Here is a 21,349-nt window from a genome sequence, read left to right as displayed (position 1 = left end):
TAGTGAGCCGCGGTGCTGGCGGTCTGATTTCTGACCACTGTACTGTCTCAGCTGTGATGGCTAACTTTGCAATGGTATTTGCTAATTAATTTCCTCCAGGTATCCTTCTTACATCAGTTGGTTCCAGAACCCCTTTCTCCTTAAGTGGCCTCAATATTTTCTGTAGTGTAACTGTGCTGCCATAAAAACATAAAGCTCAGGGTCCACACTATGGTGTTGTAGGTTAAGCATCTGCCTGTGGTGCCAGCATCCTATATGGGCACCCGCTGAGTTCCGGCTGCAGCACTCCTGATCCAGCTCCCTGCTGATAGCCTGGGAAAGCAGTAGGAGATGGCCCAAGTGCTTGGGCCCCTCCACGCACATGGGAGACTCAGAGGAAGCTCCTGGCTTCAGATAACCCAGCTCTGGCTGTTGCAGCCATTTGGGGGGTGAACCAGCAGATGGAAGACCTCTCTCTCTCTCTCTCTCTGCCTCTCAAGTAAATAAAGAAATCTTAAAAAAAAAAAAAAAAAAAAAGAAGAAGCTCAAACAAGTAACAACTTAAATCTAAAAATGAGGGCAGTTGTTTGGCCTAGTGGAAGATACTAGATGGAATGCAGCCCATTTATTTCAGACTGCTGATTGGAGTCTTGGCTCTTTCACTTCCAATCCAGCTTCCTGCTAATGCTCCTGGGAAGGCAACAGATAATGGTCCAAGTACTTGGGGCCCTGCCACCCACATGGGAGACCTGGACTGAGTTCCTGGGTCCTGGTTTTAACCTTGCTCAGCCACAGCTGTTCCAAGTGAACCAGCATATTGGAGCTCTATTTATCTCAAATAAATGAAATAAAAATTGAAATTAAAAAGGATGAAAATCAAAAAGATAAACAATTTATATAAAATAATTTCTTTAAAATAACTGTACTCCACAAGTAGGTTTTTTTAGGTATCAAATTTGTTTCATTTATGTACTTGTGTATGATCTGCTGAAAGTGTGTGTGATCAGATGTAAATTCTTCCATCATAGGCATTAGATTTATGAATGCCAGAAGGGTTCTGTTGCTGAGAAATGACTTACATTGAAGGAGGTATAGAACTTAAAATACCTGTTTTCTCTTCTTTACCAGTGGTAGACTCTTGTTTCCTATAGTCCATGTGCTCTGAAAATTGAGTTTAATAAAAATATTTAATTGACACTGACACTACGGTCTTTTCAATGGCATAGTATTTCCTTAGAGACATATTTTGTTAGAAAGGCATGACAGTAAATATTTGTTAAGAGACAGTACAACTGAGAAATTTGCTCCTGTTGATTTCCACTGAATGGGAAAAAGTAGCATTTATGAATACTACTCAGAGTGCTGCTGGGAACACACAGAACATCTCTGTGGCTTCCAATCATGTTCTGAATACTAGACTGTCCAATATTTCATGAGGCATCAATACTACTTCACTTTGGAGATGTAAAGAAATAGTACAACTCCCCTCCCTTAAGCCCTCACTCCAAATGAATTAGGAAAAAAGCAGTGCTTCCTGCCTCCACTGTGTGGCAATTCAAATAGTGTTAGTCTTTCAATTGTCTCCTATACTCTGCTGTTATTACCTGGATCTGTTAGGTTCAAGTCTATGTTTTCATAACTCAAAAAGCTCCCAGTAGAAACAGTTTCTGAGGATATTGGCTCAGGAGAAATCGCTTGTGTTTCAGCCTAAAAAATTAAGGTGTTGTTAGACTACAATGTAGCAACTAATGTCTATAGAAATTTCAAATTACCAATCTCAGCAGTTATCAATTCTGAGCTCAGGTCAAGTGTAGAAAACCTCATAGTTATAAAGGTCAGTTGTAAAACCTTTTCATCATTGCTCAGAAAAGATTAGCCTCTCTGTCCATCTCTTTCACACTCACACACACACACACACACACATTTCATCCATCTAGTCCTCAGTTATCCACTGCCATCTTTATAGACACATGCATACATACATACACACACACACATACACACACACAAACCCCAGTTGTAACGCTCATATTGTTTTAAATAATGATAGTTTTGCTTCTCAGAACAATGGAGATCATGCATCAGGTAAGACTAGAAGGTCTTCTGATGCTCAGATTTGGCTATTTTCATCATTGATCCACCTTGGTATGAGCAGATCTCAGAGAACACAGACTTTAAAATTTCAGCAAGCCAAGCAAAAGAAAATATGAAACCAAACAGCTCTGAAAACTTAGCATACAACAAGACATTACTAACCTTATCATCTGGCTTTACGATTAGACCCAAACGGGGATACTCTTCTTCCACAGCAAAACTCAATACTGCATGATTCTCTACCTCGGACTCCTTGACCTGAACTAAAAAAGATTATGGAGTTAAAACTCAAAGTGTGAGGTGCTGAGAACCAGCATAATGTGGAGGAAGGGGATGGAGAAGTATTCAGAAAACAAGACCTTTCTATAATAGAAACCAGGCTCTGAGGGTCAGGGACTAACCTGGCACTATCAGCAAGGCCTTGGCATTCCGTTGAATACCTGGCGGAGTGCCAATAGCAGATAAAGCTACTCCATGATCACAACGCACAAGGACGAAAGTAAGACCTCTTGTAGCTATGCCGGAACATGGAGAAAACCATGAATATTACCCAAGCCACAAAAACGACCAAGCATCCCCTTATCCTTGTTAACGTGAGTGACTGCTGCTGCTTCACCTATTCCAGTCCTCCCACCACCTAGATAAAAATTTTTAGGTACTCAATTGAGTTACCCCTGCTTCCTGACAATACCCAGTACTACACAGCAAAGCCCTGTTTCTTTGAACCCGCTCCCAATCACCTAATACAAGCAGAAACCACATACAGTTGTCTTTTGGTATCTGTGGGGGATTGGTTTCAAGACCCTCTGTGGATACTGAAGTCCGAGGATGTCAAGTCCCTTACATGAAACAGCATAGGCTTTGCATATAACCTATGCATATCCTCCTGTATGCCTTGAATCATCTCTAGAGTGCTTAAATAATGCCTACTACAGTGTACATGCTAGGTAAATAGTTTTTGTATCATATTGTTTAGGGAATCATGATAAAAACAAGATTTTTGCTTCATAGTTGGTTGGCTCTACACACACAGAGGGGCAACTGTACTAAGTCCTGTCTGATACCCTCTTAATGGAAATGCCTTATGGTTGTTCTAGGTGTGCATCCTTCCCAACTATAACTGGTACCAAACCCCTGAACTTTGAAATGTTTTAAGTCTTTAGCTAGAAGACACAGGTAGAATAAAAAGGAAAGACAAGTATCCATTGGCAAAATCTAAAAAAATGTTTTTATTTGGAAATGTCAAATATTTTAAGTACCAAAAATTATGTCAGTTATTTCAATTTACAATTTGAAAAGCAGATGACAAAATCAGCAAAAACAGATCTCTCATCTCTTCATTCTATCAAACTATAAATACAACTAAGATATCAATTATCTGAATATACATGACAGTTAAAAGGAAATCTGGTTAAAAAATGTGAGCTAATGAAAAGGTATCTTACAGGCTGGCGCCGTGGCTCACTTGGCTAATCCTCCACCTGTGGCACCGGCGCACCGGGTTCTAGTCCTGGTTGGGGTGGTGGATTCTGTTCTGGTGCCACAGGCGGAGGATTAGCCAAGTGAGCCACGGCGCCGGCCAGTAAGATACCTTTTAATTAGCTTTTCATTGAGCAGAGTTATTTTATCTCCCTGAAATAATATTAGGACCGGCCTGGTGCCGCGGCTCAAGAGGCTAATCCTCCGCCTTGTGGCGCCGGCACCCCGGGGTTCTAGTCCCGGTTGGGGCGCCGGATTCTGTCCCGGTTGCTCCTCTTCCAGTCCAGCTCTCTGCTGTGGCCCAGGAGGGCAGTGGAGGATGGCCCAAGTGCCTGGGCCCTGCACCTGCATGGGAGACCAGGAGGAAGCATCTGGCTTCTGGCTTTGGATTGGCGCAGTGCGCCGGCTGTAGCGGCCATTTGGGGGGTGAACCAAAAACCAACGGAAAAGGAAAGCTTTTCTCTCTGTCTCTCTCTCTCACTAACTCTGCCGCCTGTCAAAAAAAAAAAAGGTATCTTACAATTACTAAAGTAGTACTAGAACTATGTTTTGTAGGGTCAGCAAGCAAAAGCTTGTTAAATGTATGTATAAATTCAAAAGGAAGAAAATTAACATTTGTTGTCTTTGGGTGGAGAGATTAATTGATTTAAAGATTTTCTTATAACTGTTTTCCAAATACTCACAATAAACATAAAAGCAGCTCATTTAGAGTACCACAGACAGAATTCACTTTGTATTTCTTTAAGAAGCAGAGTGAGAGGGACAGGCGCTGTGGCGCAGCAGGTTAAAGCCCTGGCCTGAAGCTCCAGCATCCCATATGGGCACCGGTTCTAGTGCCGGTTGCTCCTCTTCCTGTCCAGCTCTCTGCTATGGCCTGGGAAAGCAGTGGAGGATGGCCCAAGTGCTTGGGTCCCTGCACCCACATGGGAGACCCGGAAGAAGCTCCTGGCTCCTGGCTTCAGATTGGTGCAGCTCAGGCCATTGCGGCCATCTGGGGAGTGAACCAGCGGATGGAAGACCTCTCTCTCTGTCTCTACCTCTGTCTGTAACTCTTTCAATTAAATAAAATAAATATTAAAAAAAAAAAAAAAAAAGCAGAGAGAGAGAGACAAAGGAGTTCCTAATCACTGTTTCACTCTCCAAAAGCCCCTAGCAGTCAGGGCTGGGCAGGACTGGGTGGAAGTTGAGAACTGGCATCTCAATCCAGGTCTTCCACGTGGGTGGTGGGCACCCAACTGCTTGAGCCATCATTGCTGCCTCCCAAGGCTGGCATTTAGCAGAATGTAGGAGTCATGTATTAACTCAGGTACTCTAATGTGGGATGTGGGTATCTTAACTAATAGCCAACTTCCACCTCCAGAATTTTTAAATACTATATATATATATATATATATATATATATATTTATTTATTTAATTTTTGACAGGCAGAGTGGACAGTGAGAAAGAGAGACAGAGAGAAGGGTCTCCCTTTGCCGTTGGTTCACCCTCCAATGGCCGCTGCAGCTGGCGCACCGCAGCTGGCGCGCCGCACTGATCCGAAGCCGGGAGGCAGGTGCTTCTCCTGGTCTCCCATGCGGGTGCAGGGCCCAAGCACTTGGGCCATCCTCCACTGCACTCCCAGGCCACAGCAGAGAGCTGGACAGGAAGAGGAGCAACCAGGACAGAATCCGGCGCACTGACTGGGACTAGAACCTGGTGTGCCAGCGCTGCAAGGCGGAGGATTAGCCTATTGAGCTGTGGCACTGGCCTAATACAATATTTAATGGTACTATATTTCAATGGAAATGTGAATCATTCAGGCTTGCATTGTGGCACAGCATGTTAAGCTCCTGCCTGTGATTCTGGCATCCCATATCAGAATGCCAGTTCAAGTCTCAGCTGCTCTGCTTCCAATCTAACTCTTTGCTAATACAACTGGAAGAGCAGGAAAAGATGGTTCAAGTACATGGGACCCTGCCACCCACATGGAGGACCGAGATGGAGTTCCTGGCTCCTGGCTTTGGCCTGGACCAGCCTTGTTTGTTGCAACCATTTTGGGAGTGAACCAGAGGATGGAAGTTATTTCTATCTCTCCCTCTTCTGTCACTCTGCTTTCCAAATAAATTAATCAATCTTTAAGAAAAAAAAAAAAAATGTGGATTGTTACAAATAGACTTCAACACAAAATCTGTTGCGCTGCCAATTAACATAAAACTCATACCTTCATATACTTCCTAAAGTATTTATTTAATTATTTTTAAAAAGATTTTGTTTATTTACTTGAGAGGTAGAGTTACAGACAGTAAGAGAAAGAGCGAGAGACAGACAGAAAGGTCTTCCATCTGCTGGTTCACTCCCCAAATGGCAGCAATGGCTGGAGCTAAGCTGATCCAAAGCCAGGAGCTAGGAACTTCTTCTGGGTCTCCCATGCAGGTGCAAGGGCCCACGCACTTGGGCCATCTTACACTGCCTTCCCAGGCCATAGCAGAGAGCTGGATCCGAAGAGGAGCAACTGAGACTCAAACCGGTGTCCTTATGGGATGCCAGCACCACAGGCGGAGTATTAAACCTCCTGGGCCACAGGGCCAGCCACCACCCTAAAGTATTTATTGAATGCAACATTTGAAACCAAAATTCCTTATTTTCTCAATAAATTTCACTTCCTTCAATTTTTTCTTACAGAAATAATACATGACTCTCATTAAACAAAGGTTACAATACATGAACATTTAAAATAGAAAGTGAGGGGCTGGCATTGTGGTACAGTGGATTAAGCTGGTGCCTACAAATGCCAGCACCCCACATGAATGCTGGTTCGAGTCCCAACTGCCTCACTTCTGATGAAGCTCCCTGCCATTATGCCTGAGAAGGCAACAGAAAATGGCTCAACTACTCCAGTCCCTGCAACCAACATGGGAGACCTAGATGGAGTTCCTGGCTCCTGGCTTCAGCCTGGCCCAGTTTTGGCCATTGCAGTCATTGGGGAATTAATCCACAATGGAAGACTGATCTCTCTCTCTCTCACTAATTGTCTTTCAAGTAAAATAAATAAATCTTAGGGGCTGGCACTGTGGAGTAGTGAGTAAAGATGCCACCTGCAGTGTCAGCATCCCATATGGGTGCCAGTTTGGGTCCCAGCTACTCCACTTCCGAGCCAGTTCTCTGCTATGGCCTGGGAAAGTAGTAGAAGATGGTCCAAATCTTTGGGCACCTGCACCCACGTGCAGGACCTGGAAGAAGCTCCTGGCTTCTGGCTTCAGATCGGCGCAGCTACAGCCATAATGGCCATCTGGGGAGTGAACCAGCAGATGGAAGATCTCTCTCTGCCTCTGCCTCTCTCTAACTCTGCCTTTCCAATAATATAAATACATCTTTAAAAAAAAAAAAAAAAAAGAGAAAACCATTTCCCAACAAAAGTAAACCTGAACCAACATTTTCTATGCATGAACAGAGATGTCTTCTCTTCATTTCTTTATAACAACTACATGGAACAACACAATGTGGGTGTATCATAATGATTTGATTACCAACAGTCACTGACATTATTTACCACTTTTCACTACTGCAAGTAACTGTACAATAAGTATCTTTTGTCTACATATCCTTGTACACAACAGTTCCACTTTTAATTTACTTATTTCTCACCTGCTTTGTCATGTTCATCACCACAGACACTGTCCTGGGCAACTGACTGAAGACAAACAAGTGGATCACAGGCCAGTGGGCTCCCAAGGAAACTTTGTTCTCTACTTATTGAGACCCTCATGGGGTCTCTGTCTTGACAAAAGTCAGGTTTACCTGGGATGAAAAAAAAAATAGATTAATTAGATAAATACCCTCTTAAGTTTCTAAAGCTAGCTAAAACTAAAATGACAATTTAGATTATGGTAAAAATCTAAACTCTGTAAGACTTTATGTAATGGGCGCCGGGTTCTAGTCCCGGTTGCTCCTCTTCCAGTCCAGCTCTCTGCTGTGCCCCGGGAAAACAGTGGAGGATGGCCCAAGTCCTTGGGCCCCTGCACTGGTTTGGGAGACCAGAAAGAAGCTCCTGGCTCCTGGCTTCAGATCAGCTCAGCTCCAGCAGCTGCAGCCATTTGGGGAGTGAACCAGTGGAGGGAAGACCTCTCTTGCTTGCTCCATCTCTACCTCTCTCTTGGTAACTCTTTCAAATAAATAAAACACATCTTAAAAAAAAAATAAATACTATTCTGCGGCCATGAAAGAATAGCAGGGTTTTATAAAAAGGGGAAACACAGATAAAAAGAGCAAATCTATAGAAACTACAATTTGATAATCAAAATAAAAATTCAGAAGATAAGTAAGAACAAGTATAAGAAATGTGCCCAGAAAGCAAAACCAGAACAAACAGAAATGAACTACAGGAGAGAAGAAAACCTGAAAGAACAATAGAGATGAATATTTCTCAGCTGGCGCCACGGCTCAAGTCCCGGTCAGGGCGCCGGATTCTTTCCCGGTTGCCCCTCCTCCAGGCCAGCTCTCTGCTCTGGCCCGGGAGTGCAATGGAGGATGGCCCAAGTGCTTGGGCCCTGCACCCCACGGGAGACCAGGAGAAGCACCTGGCTCTTGCCTTCGGATCAGCGCGGTGCGCCGGCCGCAGCGTGCCAGCCGTGGCGGCCATTGGAGGGTGAACCAACGGCAAAAGGAAGACCTTTCTCTCTGTCTCTCTCTCTCTCACTATCCACTCTGCCTGTCAAAAAAAAAAAAAAAAAAAAAAAAGAGATGAATATTTCTCAACTTCATTTTTATCATCACCCCCTTGGGGCCTTTTTAGATTCCTCCCCCATTGCCTCTACCCTTGTGATATTTTAATTACTATAGATATACTGTATATGTTTGTACATAAAAAATTTTTTTAACCTAACCTCTTGAGAGAAGTAAGACCTTTGTTAAAAATGACCTTTGTTAAGGTCATCCAACTTCCAAATAAAAACTATTCCACAGAGAAATTACTGTGAACTCCATGGAAAATTATATTGAGAGGTATTTAATAAAAGTATTAGGAAAACAGGCATTCTATAGAAACTTTAAGCAATGAAAAAATTTGAGACACTACAGGAAAGTAACTCTTAAAAAATGGAAATATAATCACAATATACTAATTGTCATAGCCATGAAAAATGTTTATACAACACCATGATGATAATTTAGCTTAATTTCTGCTTTAATTCATTGTATTTATGAACATAAATACAAGACACACTTATATAAATTGAAAAATCATGGCCTCTGTAGAATGAGATCAAGGGGTGAGCAGGGACAGGAAGAACTGCTATTCATGTTATAACTTTTAGCATTATTTATCTTTTTGAGAGCTCCCAAGAGCACATGAGAAGGACACTTGGTAGTTCAGGAGTTTACTAGACCAAAGCCAGGTCATGAAGGAAGGAATAAGATCCTAAAGGGGGGCCAGCACTGTGGTGTAGCTGGTAAAGCAACCGCCTACAGTGCCAGCATCCCATATGGGCACCGGTTCAAATCTCGGCTTCTCTACTTCCAATCCAGCTCTCTGCTATGGCCTGGGAAAGGACTGGAGGATGGCCCAACTCTTTGGGTCCCTGTACCCACGTGAAGAAGCTCCTGGTTTCTGCTCCTAGCTTTGGATTGGCCCAGATCTCGCTGTTGCAATCATTTGAGGAGTGAACCAGAGAATGGAAGACAGTCTCTCTCTCCCCCCATCCCTCCCTCTCTGCCTCTCTGTAACTCTGCCTTTCATAAAACTAAATAAATCTTTAAAAAAAATAGTTTGTGGAGAAACCACTGAGGTTTAAAAAAGAAAAAAAAAAAAGATCCTACAGGTTTGATAGGTGAAGTAGGGACCTTGACTTAGAGTTAGTCCCTCTATCATCAGAATCACTGGGGTGGGCATTTAGCCCAGTATTTAAGATGCTGATTAGGATGCTCAAATCCCACATCAGGAGTGCCTGATGTCTCCTATGTGAGAGACATGGTTGAGATCCTGGCTACCAGTTTTGCTTCCCCACTCCCGACCCTCAAACCAATCACTGTGGACATTTGGGGAATGAAATCTCTTTGTCTCTGTTTACTTCTTTCTTTCAAACAAATAAAAAACAAACAACAAAATAAACTGCCTTAGAGTTCTAAACAGGAGAAAGGAGAGGGAGATTAGCTGAATATATCATGGGAAAATGGACTAGAGTCAAGCAGGACTGGAAACAGCAAACACTGCAAGCTGTAGCAGCCATCCAGGAAAAAAATGAGAGTCAGAATAATGGAGTGATAGAGCAATGGAAAGAAGGGACAGATAGCAGAGTTCACAAAGTAGAGATCAGATCTGGTGGCTCATTGGGTTTGGTTAAGTATGGACAAGGGAAGGTCAAGGCTTGACATCTGGATAACATTCACTTAAAAAAGACAGTTGAAAGAGAAAAGTAGAGGAAAGGGAAAAAGTTATTTCTCTTTTAGACAAAATGACATTTTTGCAATCTCAGACATGATCATGATTTACTAAATCTCTGATGATCAATTCCCAAACAGTTGTGGTTTGTCAAACACTGCAAAACAGAAAAGCTCCCAAAGCCTAGTAAAATAAAATCTTCACATGCTCCACTGACATCATGAGGAAGCAAGAAAGGGACTGTTTCTTTTTCTTTTATTTATCTGAAAGGCAGAATGACAGAAAAAAAGGGAGACAAAGAGATGTTCCATTTACTGGTCCACTCCCTAACTAGCCACAGACTGGGGTTGGACCAAACTGAAGCCAGGAGCTAGGAGCCAGGAACTCATCTGAGTCTTGTATGTGAGTGGCAATGGTTCAAGCATTTGATCACCAAGATCACTGTGCTGCTTTCCCAGGGCCATTAGCAGGGAGCTGGATGGGAAGCAGAGCACCCAGGACCCCAACTAGTGCTCCAACGTAAGATATCAGCATCAGTGGCAGCGGCTTAACCTGACATGCGCTGATACTGGCCACAAAGGAATTCATTCTTAGGCGTCACTGTGAATCTCTACCTTTCTTATTCTTTCAGTCAGAAACAAAAGTACAGTACCATATGACTCAAGACCAAAATAGACAATGTTTTCATTACACTTCTCTATACAAAAAGCTTATGTTTCCCTTTACAAAAGGATTTGTTTTGTTAAATTTTGATCAGGAAATTTATTTGGTAACTTTGAAATCTAAAAATAACTAAGAAATTCTAACAGGACCACTTAACAAAGTTTATAGGGAAGAATTTTTCTAGGTTCTCAGATGTAGAAATAATAGTGAAAAAATATACCTATTTTAATTGTACTTAAAGCCAGTATTTTTAGAAATTTTTAAATAAAAAATACAGGAAAACAGCACTGAAGGTATTAAAGCAAAAAGTCATTAAGAGAAAAAAAGAAAACAAAAACAAACTGGGTTACATCCTAAAATAGCAAGTTTAGAAGTAAACATCAAAAATAATAGGGAACAAGTGTGTCAGAATATGCTACATGGAAGAACTGCTGTATATAGTACATTGGTGTCATTCATACACGAAATAAAGACTAGTTACTTAAAGCCACATTTTCTTAAGCTCAAGTTTTAAATACTGTATATGTAAAACCAATATTTTCCTATTATAAGTATTCAAAGCCTATGTTTCATTAACAAAAATAAAATAAAATAAAATAAACCCAGCCAAAAAAAATCTAGAAGACTAGCAGACTATTAAAATATTTTATCAAGCCCTCTGTTTACCTGGTATAGAAGTTCTAACACTTGCTGGTGATTCTACTTCTTGTATAGCACTAAGTTCATGTTGGTTTACCTCCAATCCACATCTAACTTTTGCTACAGGTGGCTTTGAGGATCTTCTACCCAACTCTTTGTCCAAATGCTCACCTATCAAGTCAATGACAAAGTTAGGCAAACAAAACAAAACAAAACAAACACACCACAAACAAGCAAACAAAAAAACTGCAGAGGATGAGAGCAAATAATAATCAGAATAATTATAATAAATTGCAATATCAGGCTGGCACTGCGGCTCAATAGGCTAATCCTCCGCCTGCGGTGCCGGCACATCGGGTTCTAGTCCCGGTCGGGGCGCCAGATTCTGTCCCGGTTGCCCCTCTTCCAGGCCAGCTCTCTGCTGTGGCCCGGGAGTGCAGTGGAGGATGGCCCAAGTGCTTAGGCCCTGCACCCCATGGGAGACCAGGAGAAGTACCCGGCTCCCAGCTTCAGATCAGCACGGTGCGCCGGCCACAGCGTGCCGCGCGGTGGCCATTGGAGGGTGAACCAACGGTAAAGGAAGACCTTTCTCTCTCTCTCTCTCACTGTCCACTCTGCCAGTCAAAAAATAAAATAAAATTGCAATATCTTACCACTTTGCTTGGCACTAGTATGTTCTGAAAGCAGCTGATTATAATCAGAGTTGCTCCTATCTACACGACTATTTTCCTGATCATTGCTTGCAAGGTCTTGGATACGAGGAAGCCACTCTCCGAAGTGCCCCAACTTCTGCATTTTTAAGTCATTTTCAACTGTGGAATTACTTGTCTGAAAAAGTGGACAGATAAGGACAAATTGAGGGATCATGTGAAGAATTCATTAGGTTTATATCTCCCTTTTTTTAATATCTTCCTTCTTAATTTAGAACCTCAACCAAACAGTTCTACCAACTGCACTATTACCATGCTACCCACAGCTAAAAGAAAAAATAAGATACTGAAAAAGTTATATTCCCATCAAAAAATGCAATAATTCATAACGCTAAACCTAAAATCTTGCCTCTCCTGTATCTTTCTTTCAACAAACAATCATACTCAAGGATCCCCCATTTTCATTTGCCATTGCTTTTCCTTCAAATGATCAATCTCAAAAACTCAACTTTTCTTGAACATCAAAGGATTCATAGAATATTGTTTTCAATAAAAAAAAGTAGGGGTTGGCACTGTGGAATAGTAGGTTAAGCCTCAACCTGCAGTACTGGCATCCCATATGGGTGCTGGTTCAAGTCTTGGCTGCTCCATTTCCTGCTAACGGCCTGGGAAAGCAGCGGAAGATGGCCCTAGTGCTTGGGCCCCTGCACCCACATGAGAGACCAGGAAGAAGCTCCTGGCTTCTGAAAGGCTCAGCTGTTGCGTCCATTTGGGGAGTGAACCAGTGGATGGAAGACCTCTCTGTCTGGAACTCTGCCTCTCAAACAAATAAGTAAATCTCTAAAGAAATAAATGAACAAAAAGCAGCTATTTAAAATAAAAAATGGATACACTCCTTTTTAGTAGAAAACACTTGTCTCCTGTGGAGAGAAATAATGAATGTCTGAGTGACTTTGGCAGAGTCTTTTCAATAATTCAGATAGAAGCAGCCTGTCCAGCTCTCCATCATCCTAAAATAATGGCTGTTTCACAACAGGCAATAATAGTGTTACCTGAGGAAAAAAATGGGACTTGATTCATATTCACACATAAATGTCAACAGAATGTTATAGATAAAAAGCACAAGATCTACTACATACATTCTGCTAACCAATTACTTTTACAATTTTAATTTTACGGTATGTTTAAATCTCATACCAAATGTCCAAATAAAAGGCTACATTGTTTTACAAAGTTTCCACTAGAAAGTCATTGGTTTCTGGGGACAGCCCTGGTACAATGGTTTGCAGTGCTGTGCAGCATCCATATGTGCACTGGTTGAAGTCCTGGCTGCTCCACTTCCAATCCTGCTCCCTAATACACCTGGGAAAGGAGCGGAAGATGGCCCAAGTGCTTGGACCCCTGAATCCATGTGGGAGACCAGGCAAAAGCTCCTGGCTCCTAGCTCTGGCCACTGCTGACACTTGGGGAGTGAACCAGTGAATCGAAGATGTCACTCTCTTTCTCTGTGTTAACTCTGCCTTTCAAATAAAAATATAAACCTCTTAAAAAATTAATTGGTTTCAAATAACCATTAAGCTCATAAACTTCATGTGAGGTCTATCAATTTAATTTCTACACTGCTTAAAAATTAAAACATATTTAAAATCAAACCACTTACTCTCATTAACTAAAAGCTCATAGGCCTAGGGTTAAAACTGAGTTGTTTCCGAACTTCCATTACTTCTTAGATATACCTTACAACATACCTGATTGTCTTTAAAGAAATCCTTCAAAGTCTCTTGATGTTTCTGGATCTGCTGCTGCAATGCTGTTTGTCTCTGTACCTGCAATTCTTCTTGGGCTTGCTGGCTACAATGCAGAACTTCTCTTTCGAAACCCAACTGCTTCTGAAGACCCAAGTTATCTTGTTGAGCTAAGACAGGCTGTGAAAAACTCAAAAGCCTATCTTCAAACCTTGGAAATACAGAATCACTTGGCAGAGCTGCATGTTCGTTTTTAGATGAATGCAATTCACATATACTTTTAGATTTAGCTTCAGCAAAAGGTAGTGGAATAAATGAATGCTCTGTTTCCTTGAAAAACGTAGGGATAGCATGCTCAGTAGATTCACTTTTGTTTAGCTTATTTACTTTGTTTAAAAGTAGTTCTTCTTGAGGTCTCTTACTAGAACACACTTCTCCAGGTAAGTCCATTTGTGCTGTCACATTACCTTGTTGATGAATAGGCTGTGAAAAACTCAAAAGCCTATCCTGTGATCTTGTGATTTCAGGATGACTTGAGGGAAGAGTACCATTACTTTCAGTTGGTAAAGATTTCTGGGTTCTATCAGAGCTGGCAAAAGGCAGTGCATCAAGGGGTAAGAAGGAAGAGGAACTAATCTGTTCAGATGATACCCTTTTCTCCAATTTACTTAATCTTTTAAAAAGTACTTCTTCTTGGACTTCCTGCCTAGACCGAATGGCTTTCCTCTGGATATCTAACTGCTGTTGAAGTGCCTTCAAATCATCATGGTGAGTTTGGATAAAATGCTCATTAGATACTTTTTCCTCATATTTACCTTGTCTAGGTAAAATAAATTCTTTTGAGGTTTTTTCAATAGAAGGAAGGGAATTCGCCTGTGCATGCAAATGTTCCTGAAGTGAAATCAAATTATCTTGCTGAGGTAAAACACTATGTGATAAACCCAACAGCCTATCAGGCAATCTTGGCATTTCAGAATGGCTTGAAGAGATTGTATAATCACTGTTAGTTGAACAAGATTCTTGGGTTCTTTCAGATACAGTAAGAGGTAATGAAGTAAATGGAAGCTGTGCTACTTGGGGTAAGGAAGAGGTGGCAACTTGCTCAGGAGATAGTCTTCCCTTCCACTCACTCTCTCGATGTAAAAGTTGTTCTTCCTGAGCTTCCTGTCTGAGCTGAAAGATGGCTTCCCTCTGAGTAGCTAACTGTTCTTGAAGTGCATTCAAATTATCTTTCTGGGGCTGGATAAGTTGTGATATTCTCAAAAGCCTATCCTGCAGTTCTGGGATCTGAAACTGGCTTGATGGAATTTTATTATCACTTTCTGTTGAAAGAAATACCTGGGTTGCACCAGACTCAGAAGGCAGTAAGGGAGATGAAGCTTGTGCTAACTGGGGTATGAAGGAAGACAAGCCAGTTTCTTCAAATGTATTTCCTTGGATATTCTCCAGTGCACTTTGTTTATGTTGAGTTTCCTGTCCAGCACCAAGTATTACCCTCTGTATGTGTGACTGTTCGTGCAGTGCTGTCAAATCTTGCTGTGGCAGGCTATGCTGTGGCAAACTAAGAGATTTATCCTGGAATGTTGGGACTAGCAAATGACTAGAAGGACTTACATGCTCCTTCTCAGATAAATAAGGTTTTTCAATTCTCCTAGACTCAGCATCAGAATCTTGTGAAGGAAAAGAATGTCCAACAATCATTGGTGAGAATGAAGAAATGTGCCCAGACTTACTGTCCCTCAAATCCCTTTGTCTATGTAAAAGTAATTCCATTTGAGCTTCATGCCTAGCCTGAAGAGCATCCCTTTGTGCAGTCAGCTGTTCTTTGAGCAACTTCAAACTATCATGGAGAGGAAGGAACTGTTGTAGGAAACCTGAGGACTCCTCTTCAGATTTTGTGATTTCATACTGGCTTGAGAGAAAACCTTTCTCGCTCGTAGGTAAACATTGCTCCTGGATTTTTCTAGATTTTGTATCAGTAGAAGGTGGCGAGGTAAATGCATGCTGACCTACCTGAAATGGGAGCTGGGAGGGCTCAGCCTGTTCAGAATCTACTCTTCCATCCAATTGACTCTGTTTATGAATATATAGTACTTCTTGAGCTTCTCGCCTAGCCTGAAGGCTATCCTTTTGAATATTCAACTTTTCTTGCAGAAATTTAAAATTAGTTTGCTGTGGTAAACAAACAGGCTGTGAAAAACTCAAATGCCTATCCTGAAGTTGTGGGACCACAGAATCACCTGAGGAAAGTGCAGTATCCACCTTGATTGGAGAAGATTCCTGAATTTTCCCTGATTCAGGTTTGGCACCATGCAGTGAAGCAGACGAATGCAATGGAAGAAATAGAGAGAAACCAATTTGCTCTTCCAATTGTTTCTGTTTGCACAAAAGCAGTTGTTCCTGAGCTTCCTGTCTTGCCTGAAGAGCTTCCTTATGTAGGTCTAGCTGTTCTTGGAGAACCTTCAAATGATTTTGCTGTGCTGTGATATTCTCTGAGAATGGCAGAGGCCCATAATGCATCTGGCTGATTACAGAATGGCTTTCTGCAACTGCACTTTTGCTCATGGTTGAAAAGGGTTTGTGGGTTTTTCCAGATTCAACTTTAATAGGCAGAGAAGTAAAAGAACGCTGAGGAAGCAGTGGCAGAAATAAAGAAGGTTCATCTGGCTTAGAAGATTTATAGTTTTTTTGTTGTGTTTCAGTCTGTGTGAATTGCCTTAGATGTTCCTGTGATTCTAAATATTGCCTGGCTAAAACATCTGGAGTGCTTAATGTTTCTGTTCTTTCTGCTTGTTTTTGTGGAAAGTGACTTTGTTTTTGTACCTGAAAAGGATCATGTTCTAATCTGGAGATCTGTATGGGTTGTGTGGGTTGATATTTATTAGGACTCAACTTAGGTCTCTGACTTTGATCCCTATGTTCTGATACAGCAGTGAGTCTTTCGGGTTTCTGTGGTGGTACCAAAACAACAGAATCTGATACTAATGATGTAGCTGACATGGATGGGTACCTTCTTTTTAACATAGATTGATATTCGAGTAACCGTTTCCGGGCTGTTTCAATAGACTGCTTGTGTAACCTATCAAAAGCAAACAAACACAAAAATAAATAAGTATTGTTTTTACACTTGCTCCACATTCTCAAGTGTCTATGCATTAAATTGAACAAACAGCAGTCTGCAGTTAGTCATAATCATGAAGGAAAAGGAGCAAGACAGTCTTTGGAGAAGTCTATATGGCATAGTTTTATGCAGAATTCCAATAAATTCTGAAACTGTAGCCACATAGTGTCACAAATAAATTACACTCTAGCTAATACCTATTTTGTTGTAAAAGCTGATGTTGATAATTGCGAATCATCTGCCTGTGGCTGTCTTCATCAGGAAGTACAGTGCACGATACCGTAGCAGCGCCAACCTAAAAAAAGACAAAGTAATTAAAAGGCAAATTTAGAAACAATTATTAAAGTATTTATATAAACTAAAGTTGTTTAACTGTAAACTTTCATGTAGTTTTTTTTTAAAAGATTTATTTATTATGTATTTGAAAGATAGAGTTCAGAGAATGAGAGAAGTCTTTCATCCACTGGTTCACTCCCCAAATGGCTGCAATAGCTGGAGCTGGGTTGATCCAAAGTCAGGAGCCTAGAGCTTCTTCCGGGTCTCACAGGTGAGTGAAGGGGCCCAAGGACTTGGGCCATCTTCCACTGCTTTCCCAGGTACATTAGCAGGGAGCTGGATCAGAAGTGGAGCAGCTGGGACTCGAACCCGTGCCCATATGAGATGCCAGCACCATAAGCAGCAGCTTTACCCGCTATGCCACAGGGCTGGCCCCTCATGTAGTTTTATTTCTTTTTATTTATTTGAAAGGTATTGAGAGAGACAGAGACAGAGACAGACAAGGACAGAGATCTTCCATCTGCTGCTTCACTCCCCAAATGCCTGCAACACAAGGATGGGCTGGGCCCAGCTGAAGCCAGGAGCCCAGAACCCAACATGAGTCTTCCACTTGGATAGCATGGACCCAAGTACTTGACCCATTACGTGTTTCCTCCCAAGGTGTGCATTAGCAAAAAGCTAGAATCAGAACCAGGGCTGGGAGTCAAATCTAGGCACACCTGTATGGGATGCAAGCTTACTTAATGATAGCTTAACTGCTGTAGCAATTATCTTCCCCAGTTTTATTTTTTACAAAAAGTCTGGCACTTCCATTAGTAAGAATTGAAGCATCCATTCATTCTCCTTTAGTGCCAAGTCCAAAAGCTCAGTATACACAGTATATACAAATCATGGTCATATGCACTGGTACCCTATAAAAACTGAAAGATGATGGGGCTGGCGCTGTGGCACAGCAGGTTAAAACCCTGGCCTGGAGCACCGGCATCCCATATGGGCGCTGGTTCAAGTCCCAGCTGCTCCTCTTCTGATCCAGCTCTCTGCTATGGCCTGGGAAAGCAGTGGAGGATGGCCCAAGTCCTTGGGCCTCTGCACCCACGTGGGAGACCCAGAAGAAGCTCCTGGCTCTTGGCTTCGGATCAGTGCAGCTCCGGCCGTTGTGCCATCTGGGGAGTGAACCAGCAGACAGAAGACTTCTCTGTCTCTACCTCTCTCTCTGTAACTCTTTCAAATAAATAAAAACAAAAAACCTGAAAGATGAAAGTCATTACCTTATATATATATATGTTACATATACATATATATATAAACTAGTTTATAAATATACATAACAATAAAGAAAAAAATGGCCAAGTAACAACTGGAAAGGCATTTTACCTTTCTGAATTCCATTACTGCTCATTTTTCTTATGTCCCAATAACTTGTGGAAGGAAGAGAGCCTCTGCATCCTACCTCAGTCTGTTGTGTTTTCTTTCCTTTTTCTTCTTCCAGCTGAGCCCTGAAGCAGTCAATTTCTAATCTTAACTTCTGTTGTTCAATTTGTTCAAGTAATTCCAGCTGCTTTTGCTTCTGCTCTTCTATTTCCATTATCTAGGTAACAAAACATATTATCAATCTATTAACAAACTTACACAAAAGAAAACTGACATGTATCATACTTTTAAAAACAAATAGGTCTTATCTCTAGAGTACCAATGATCCCAGAAGTGGTGGTGACATTTTATCTATGTTACTGCCAAAGATAGGACAGGAGTGAGACAGGAAAAGGAAAAAAGGACAAAAGGTGCAAAGAGGCAGGAGGAAAAGAAAATATAAGCACTGTTTCTGTTTTCTGGAAGCACAGGGAATCCTCATCAAGCAGCAGCAAATGATGCTAAGTTCTATGTTCCCACCTTTACTTATACAATGTTCCCAGTATGAATATGAAAGAAAAAAGTATCAAGCGCCAAGCCTCCCAAAGCAACATACTCCTTACAAAGTGCAGAGATCTAGAAGCTGCATAATACAATGAACATGTTGTACCTTTCCTGTCAAATGTCAGAGGAATGACAAATACACTCTATATTATACAAATGCACATTCTATATAACATGAACGCATATCTGAGCTTCATGAAGACAAGGACTATGTCCAGCTGCATGCCAAAGCCAGCAGCTGGTACAGTCACATACACAGATAAATATTTACTAAGTAGAAAAAGGAATGCATGTGAAGTTTCATAAAGAGCAGCCTTGTTTTCAAAATGGAAAATACCACTGAGTTCCTGTCATCTTCCTTTCTTTCCTTCACTCACAGGTTTCACTGAATTTAGATGGTTTATAATTCTGTAGCACCTCCAGAATTGCACTATCAATGTGAGAGGACTGCAAAAAGTTCACGGGAAAACAGAAATTAAAAAATGTTTATATATATATATCTTCTTGATATATAGCTTTTTCATAAGCATTTCCATGAACATTTTGAAGACCCTTCATATTCATTGGCGTCTAACATTATGATGAGGACTTGTTAATTCAACAAATATTTATTGAGCACTTAATAGTATGCAAAGCCCTGTAACTATGTAGGATAAATCAAAAAAAATTTTTTTTCTTTGACAGGCAGGGTGGACAGTGAGAGAGACAGAGAGAAAGGTCTTCCTTTGCCGTTGGTTCACCCTCCAATGGCCGCTGCGGCAGGCGCACCGCACTGATCTGAAGCTGGGAGCCAGGTACTTCTCCAGGTCTCCCATGGGGTGCAGGGCCCAAGGACTTGGGCCATCCTCCACTGCACTCCCTGGCCACAGCAGAGAGCTGGCCTGGAAGAGGGGCAACCGGGACAGAATCCGGCGCCCCGACTGGGACTAGAACCCGGTGTACCAGCACCGCAAGGCAGAGGATTAGCCTAGTGAGCCGCGGCGCCGGCCAGGATAAATCAAATTTTTAAAAGAAGTATTAAAATATACAAAGCAGATTCAATAAAGATCAAATGAGTAGTTTACAAAGACAAAAATGCATTTTATAAGCTGAAACTTTGCATAACACAGGAGAAAACATAATGTTGAAAGTAATCAGACAGTATGACAAATTTCACTAGTAACAAAAAACTAAATATCTGATTACCTGCTTCTGCCTTGCAGATATTCTAACTCTGGCTGCTTCCTCTTGAGGATGGAGGAGAACTGCACTCTGAGCTACATTTGTGACAGGCAGAGTCTCATTTATTTCTAAAAGAATTTCCAAAAACAAAAATCAATCTTATTTAGAATTTTGACAGCATTATATTGCTATTGCATTCACTTGTACAAATAATATTATAAGGAAAAATACGTAAAGCATCAAGTAAGTTTAATTTTAGTAGGTGATGAAAAATACCTTGTTCCTTTCTGGAGTCTATCTGGCCTGAGGGTAGTGTGTCTTCACTAGTAAGTGGCCCAGACTCAATTGTTAGTCTGTCACCTTCAGCATCTGTAATAGACACCATTGTTAATATGAACATATTATCAATGTCAAGCTTAAATTGAGCAAAATAACAAAAATCTACATTCAGACTAACAATTTAATCTTGGTCCCCCTGAATGTCACATCTTTCTTACATTCCAGTCACCTTCTTGATCAAATATATTATCCATCAAAACCAAGCCTGACAGAACAAAATAGATGGAAGACTAAAACCATGAAAAAGGAAAAAGTGAAGAATTGATATAAGATATGCTGCCAGTGTTACAAACACAGTAGAAAAGCATGAGTAGAATAAGCAAGCTATCAAAGCTAAAAAAAGAGAATTTAAAGAAAAATCAATGTATCTTTGATATATTTCAATACCAAGATTTAATTCTGCATTCATTAACTTACTGATTTGGCACCTACTGACGAGCTAGATGTTAGGGATATTGTGTGGAATGAGAAAAGGCCTCAGGGAGGTTTTACAGGGCAGGTATGAATGACAGAAAAATCATATAATTACCCCAGTTAAAAAAAAAAAAGATAAACTGTGTTAAGTTCTATATAAGAAAAATTAAGGGCTATATACAAATCATACAATAAAGATGGTATGAGACTAGCAGGTCAGATGAGATTTCTTAAAAGAAATGACATTTAAGCACATACCTGACAGGTAAGACTCGGCCAGAGTCTTTCCTAGAAAGAATGTGGGGAGTGTACAAGAGATCTTTCCAAATAGATCAGCAGGTATGAAAGGCTCTCTGAGGACCAGAAAAAATGAATGAGTAAAAAATAAAATCTGGCTCATTCAAGGAACTGAAAGATTGACACGCATCCCGTGCATGTAGTCAGACAAGGGGAAGATTGAAGCAGGCAAGGATAGCTGTTTTCAAAAGAACTTCATTATGGATTTACTAAGAAAGAGT

At 41.1% G+C, this 21,349-nt stretch overlaps 1 protein-coding gene and 2 non-coding genes across 35 annotated transcripts in view; all 3 read right to left on the bottom strand.

Annotated features, from left to right (window-relative positions):
* CEP295 (centrosomal protein 295) overlaps positions 1-21,349 on the bottom strand; it is a 58,122-nt gene that overhangs the window by 9,766 nt on the left and 27,007 nt on the right. For 32 of the 33 annotated variants that reach the window (XR_016233571.1, XR_016233615.1, XM_089332426.1 and 29 more), the window contains 11 exons: positions 20,355-20,447; positions 20,103-20,206; positions 18,454-18,591; positions 16,925-17,022; positions 13,610-16,685; positions 11,865-12,039; positions 11,239-11,382; positions 7,179-7,331; positions 2,236-2,336; positions 1,584-1,686; positions 1,087-1,140 (listed from right to left, as the gene is read on the bottom strand). Coding sequence is in view for 31 of the 33 variants with exons in the window: in XM_089332426.1 (XP_089188552.1) it covers positions 1,087-1,140; positions 1,584-1,686; positions 2,236-2,336; positions 7,179-7,331; positions 11,239-11,382; positions 11,865-12,039; positions 13,610-16,685; positions 16,925-17,022; positions 18,454-18,591; positions 20,103-20,206; positions 20,355-20,447 (4,239 nt within the window). In the remaining 2 variants the exon portion in view is untranslated. Of the gene's footprint in view, positions 1-1,086; positions 1,141-1,583; positions 1,687-2,235; positions 2,337-7,178; positions 7,332-11,238; positions 11,383-11,864; positions 12,040-13,609; positions 16,686-16,924; positions 17,023-18,453; positions 18,592-20,102; positions 20,207-20,354; positions 20,448-21,089; positions 21,247-21,349 lie in introns of those variants that run through there. The other variant, XM_089332514.1, reaches the window with a different exon arrangement.
* On the bottom strand, positions 1,774-1,843 carry LOC127485247 (small nucleolar RNA U2-30). The gene has a single exon (XR_007912383.1). It is a non-coding gene; the product is annotated as a small nucleolar RNA U2-30 (small nucleolar RNA).
* Positions 2,037-2,117, bottom strand: LOC127485250 (small nucleolar RNA U2-19). Its single transcript, XR_007912384.1, has one exon. It is a non-coding gene; the product is annotated as a small nucleolar RNA U2-19 (small nucleolar RNA).

The sequence above is a fragment of the Oryctolagus cuniculus genome, chromosome 1 (assembly GCF_051225735.1).
Source record: "Oryctolagus cuniculus isolate XC-2025 breed Fujian yellow rabbit chromosome 1, ASM5122573v1, whole genome shotgun sequence".
NCBI classification, from domain to species: domain Eukaryota; kingdom Metazoa; phylum Chordata; class Mammalia; order Lagomorpha; family Leporidae; genus Oryctolagus; species Oryctolagus cuniculus.
This window is presented reverse-complemented; position numbering and strand designations above follow the sequence as displayed.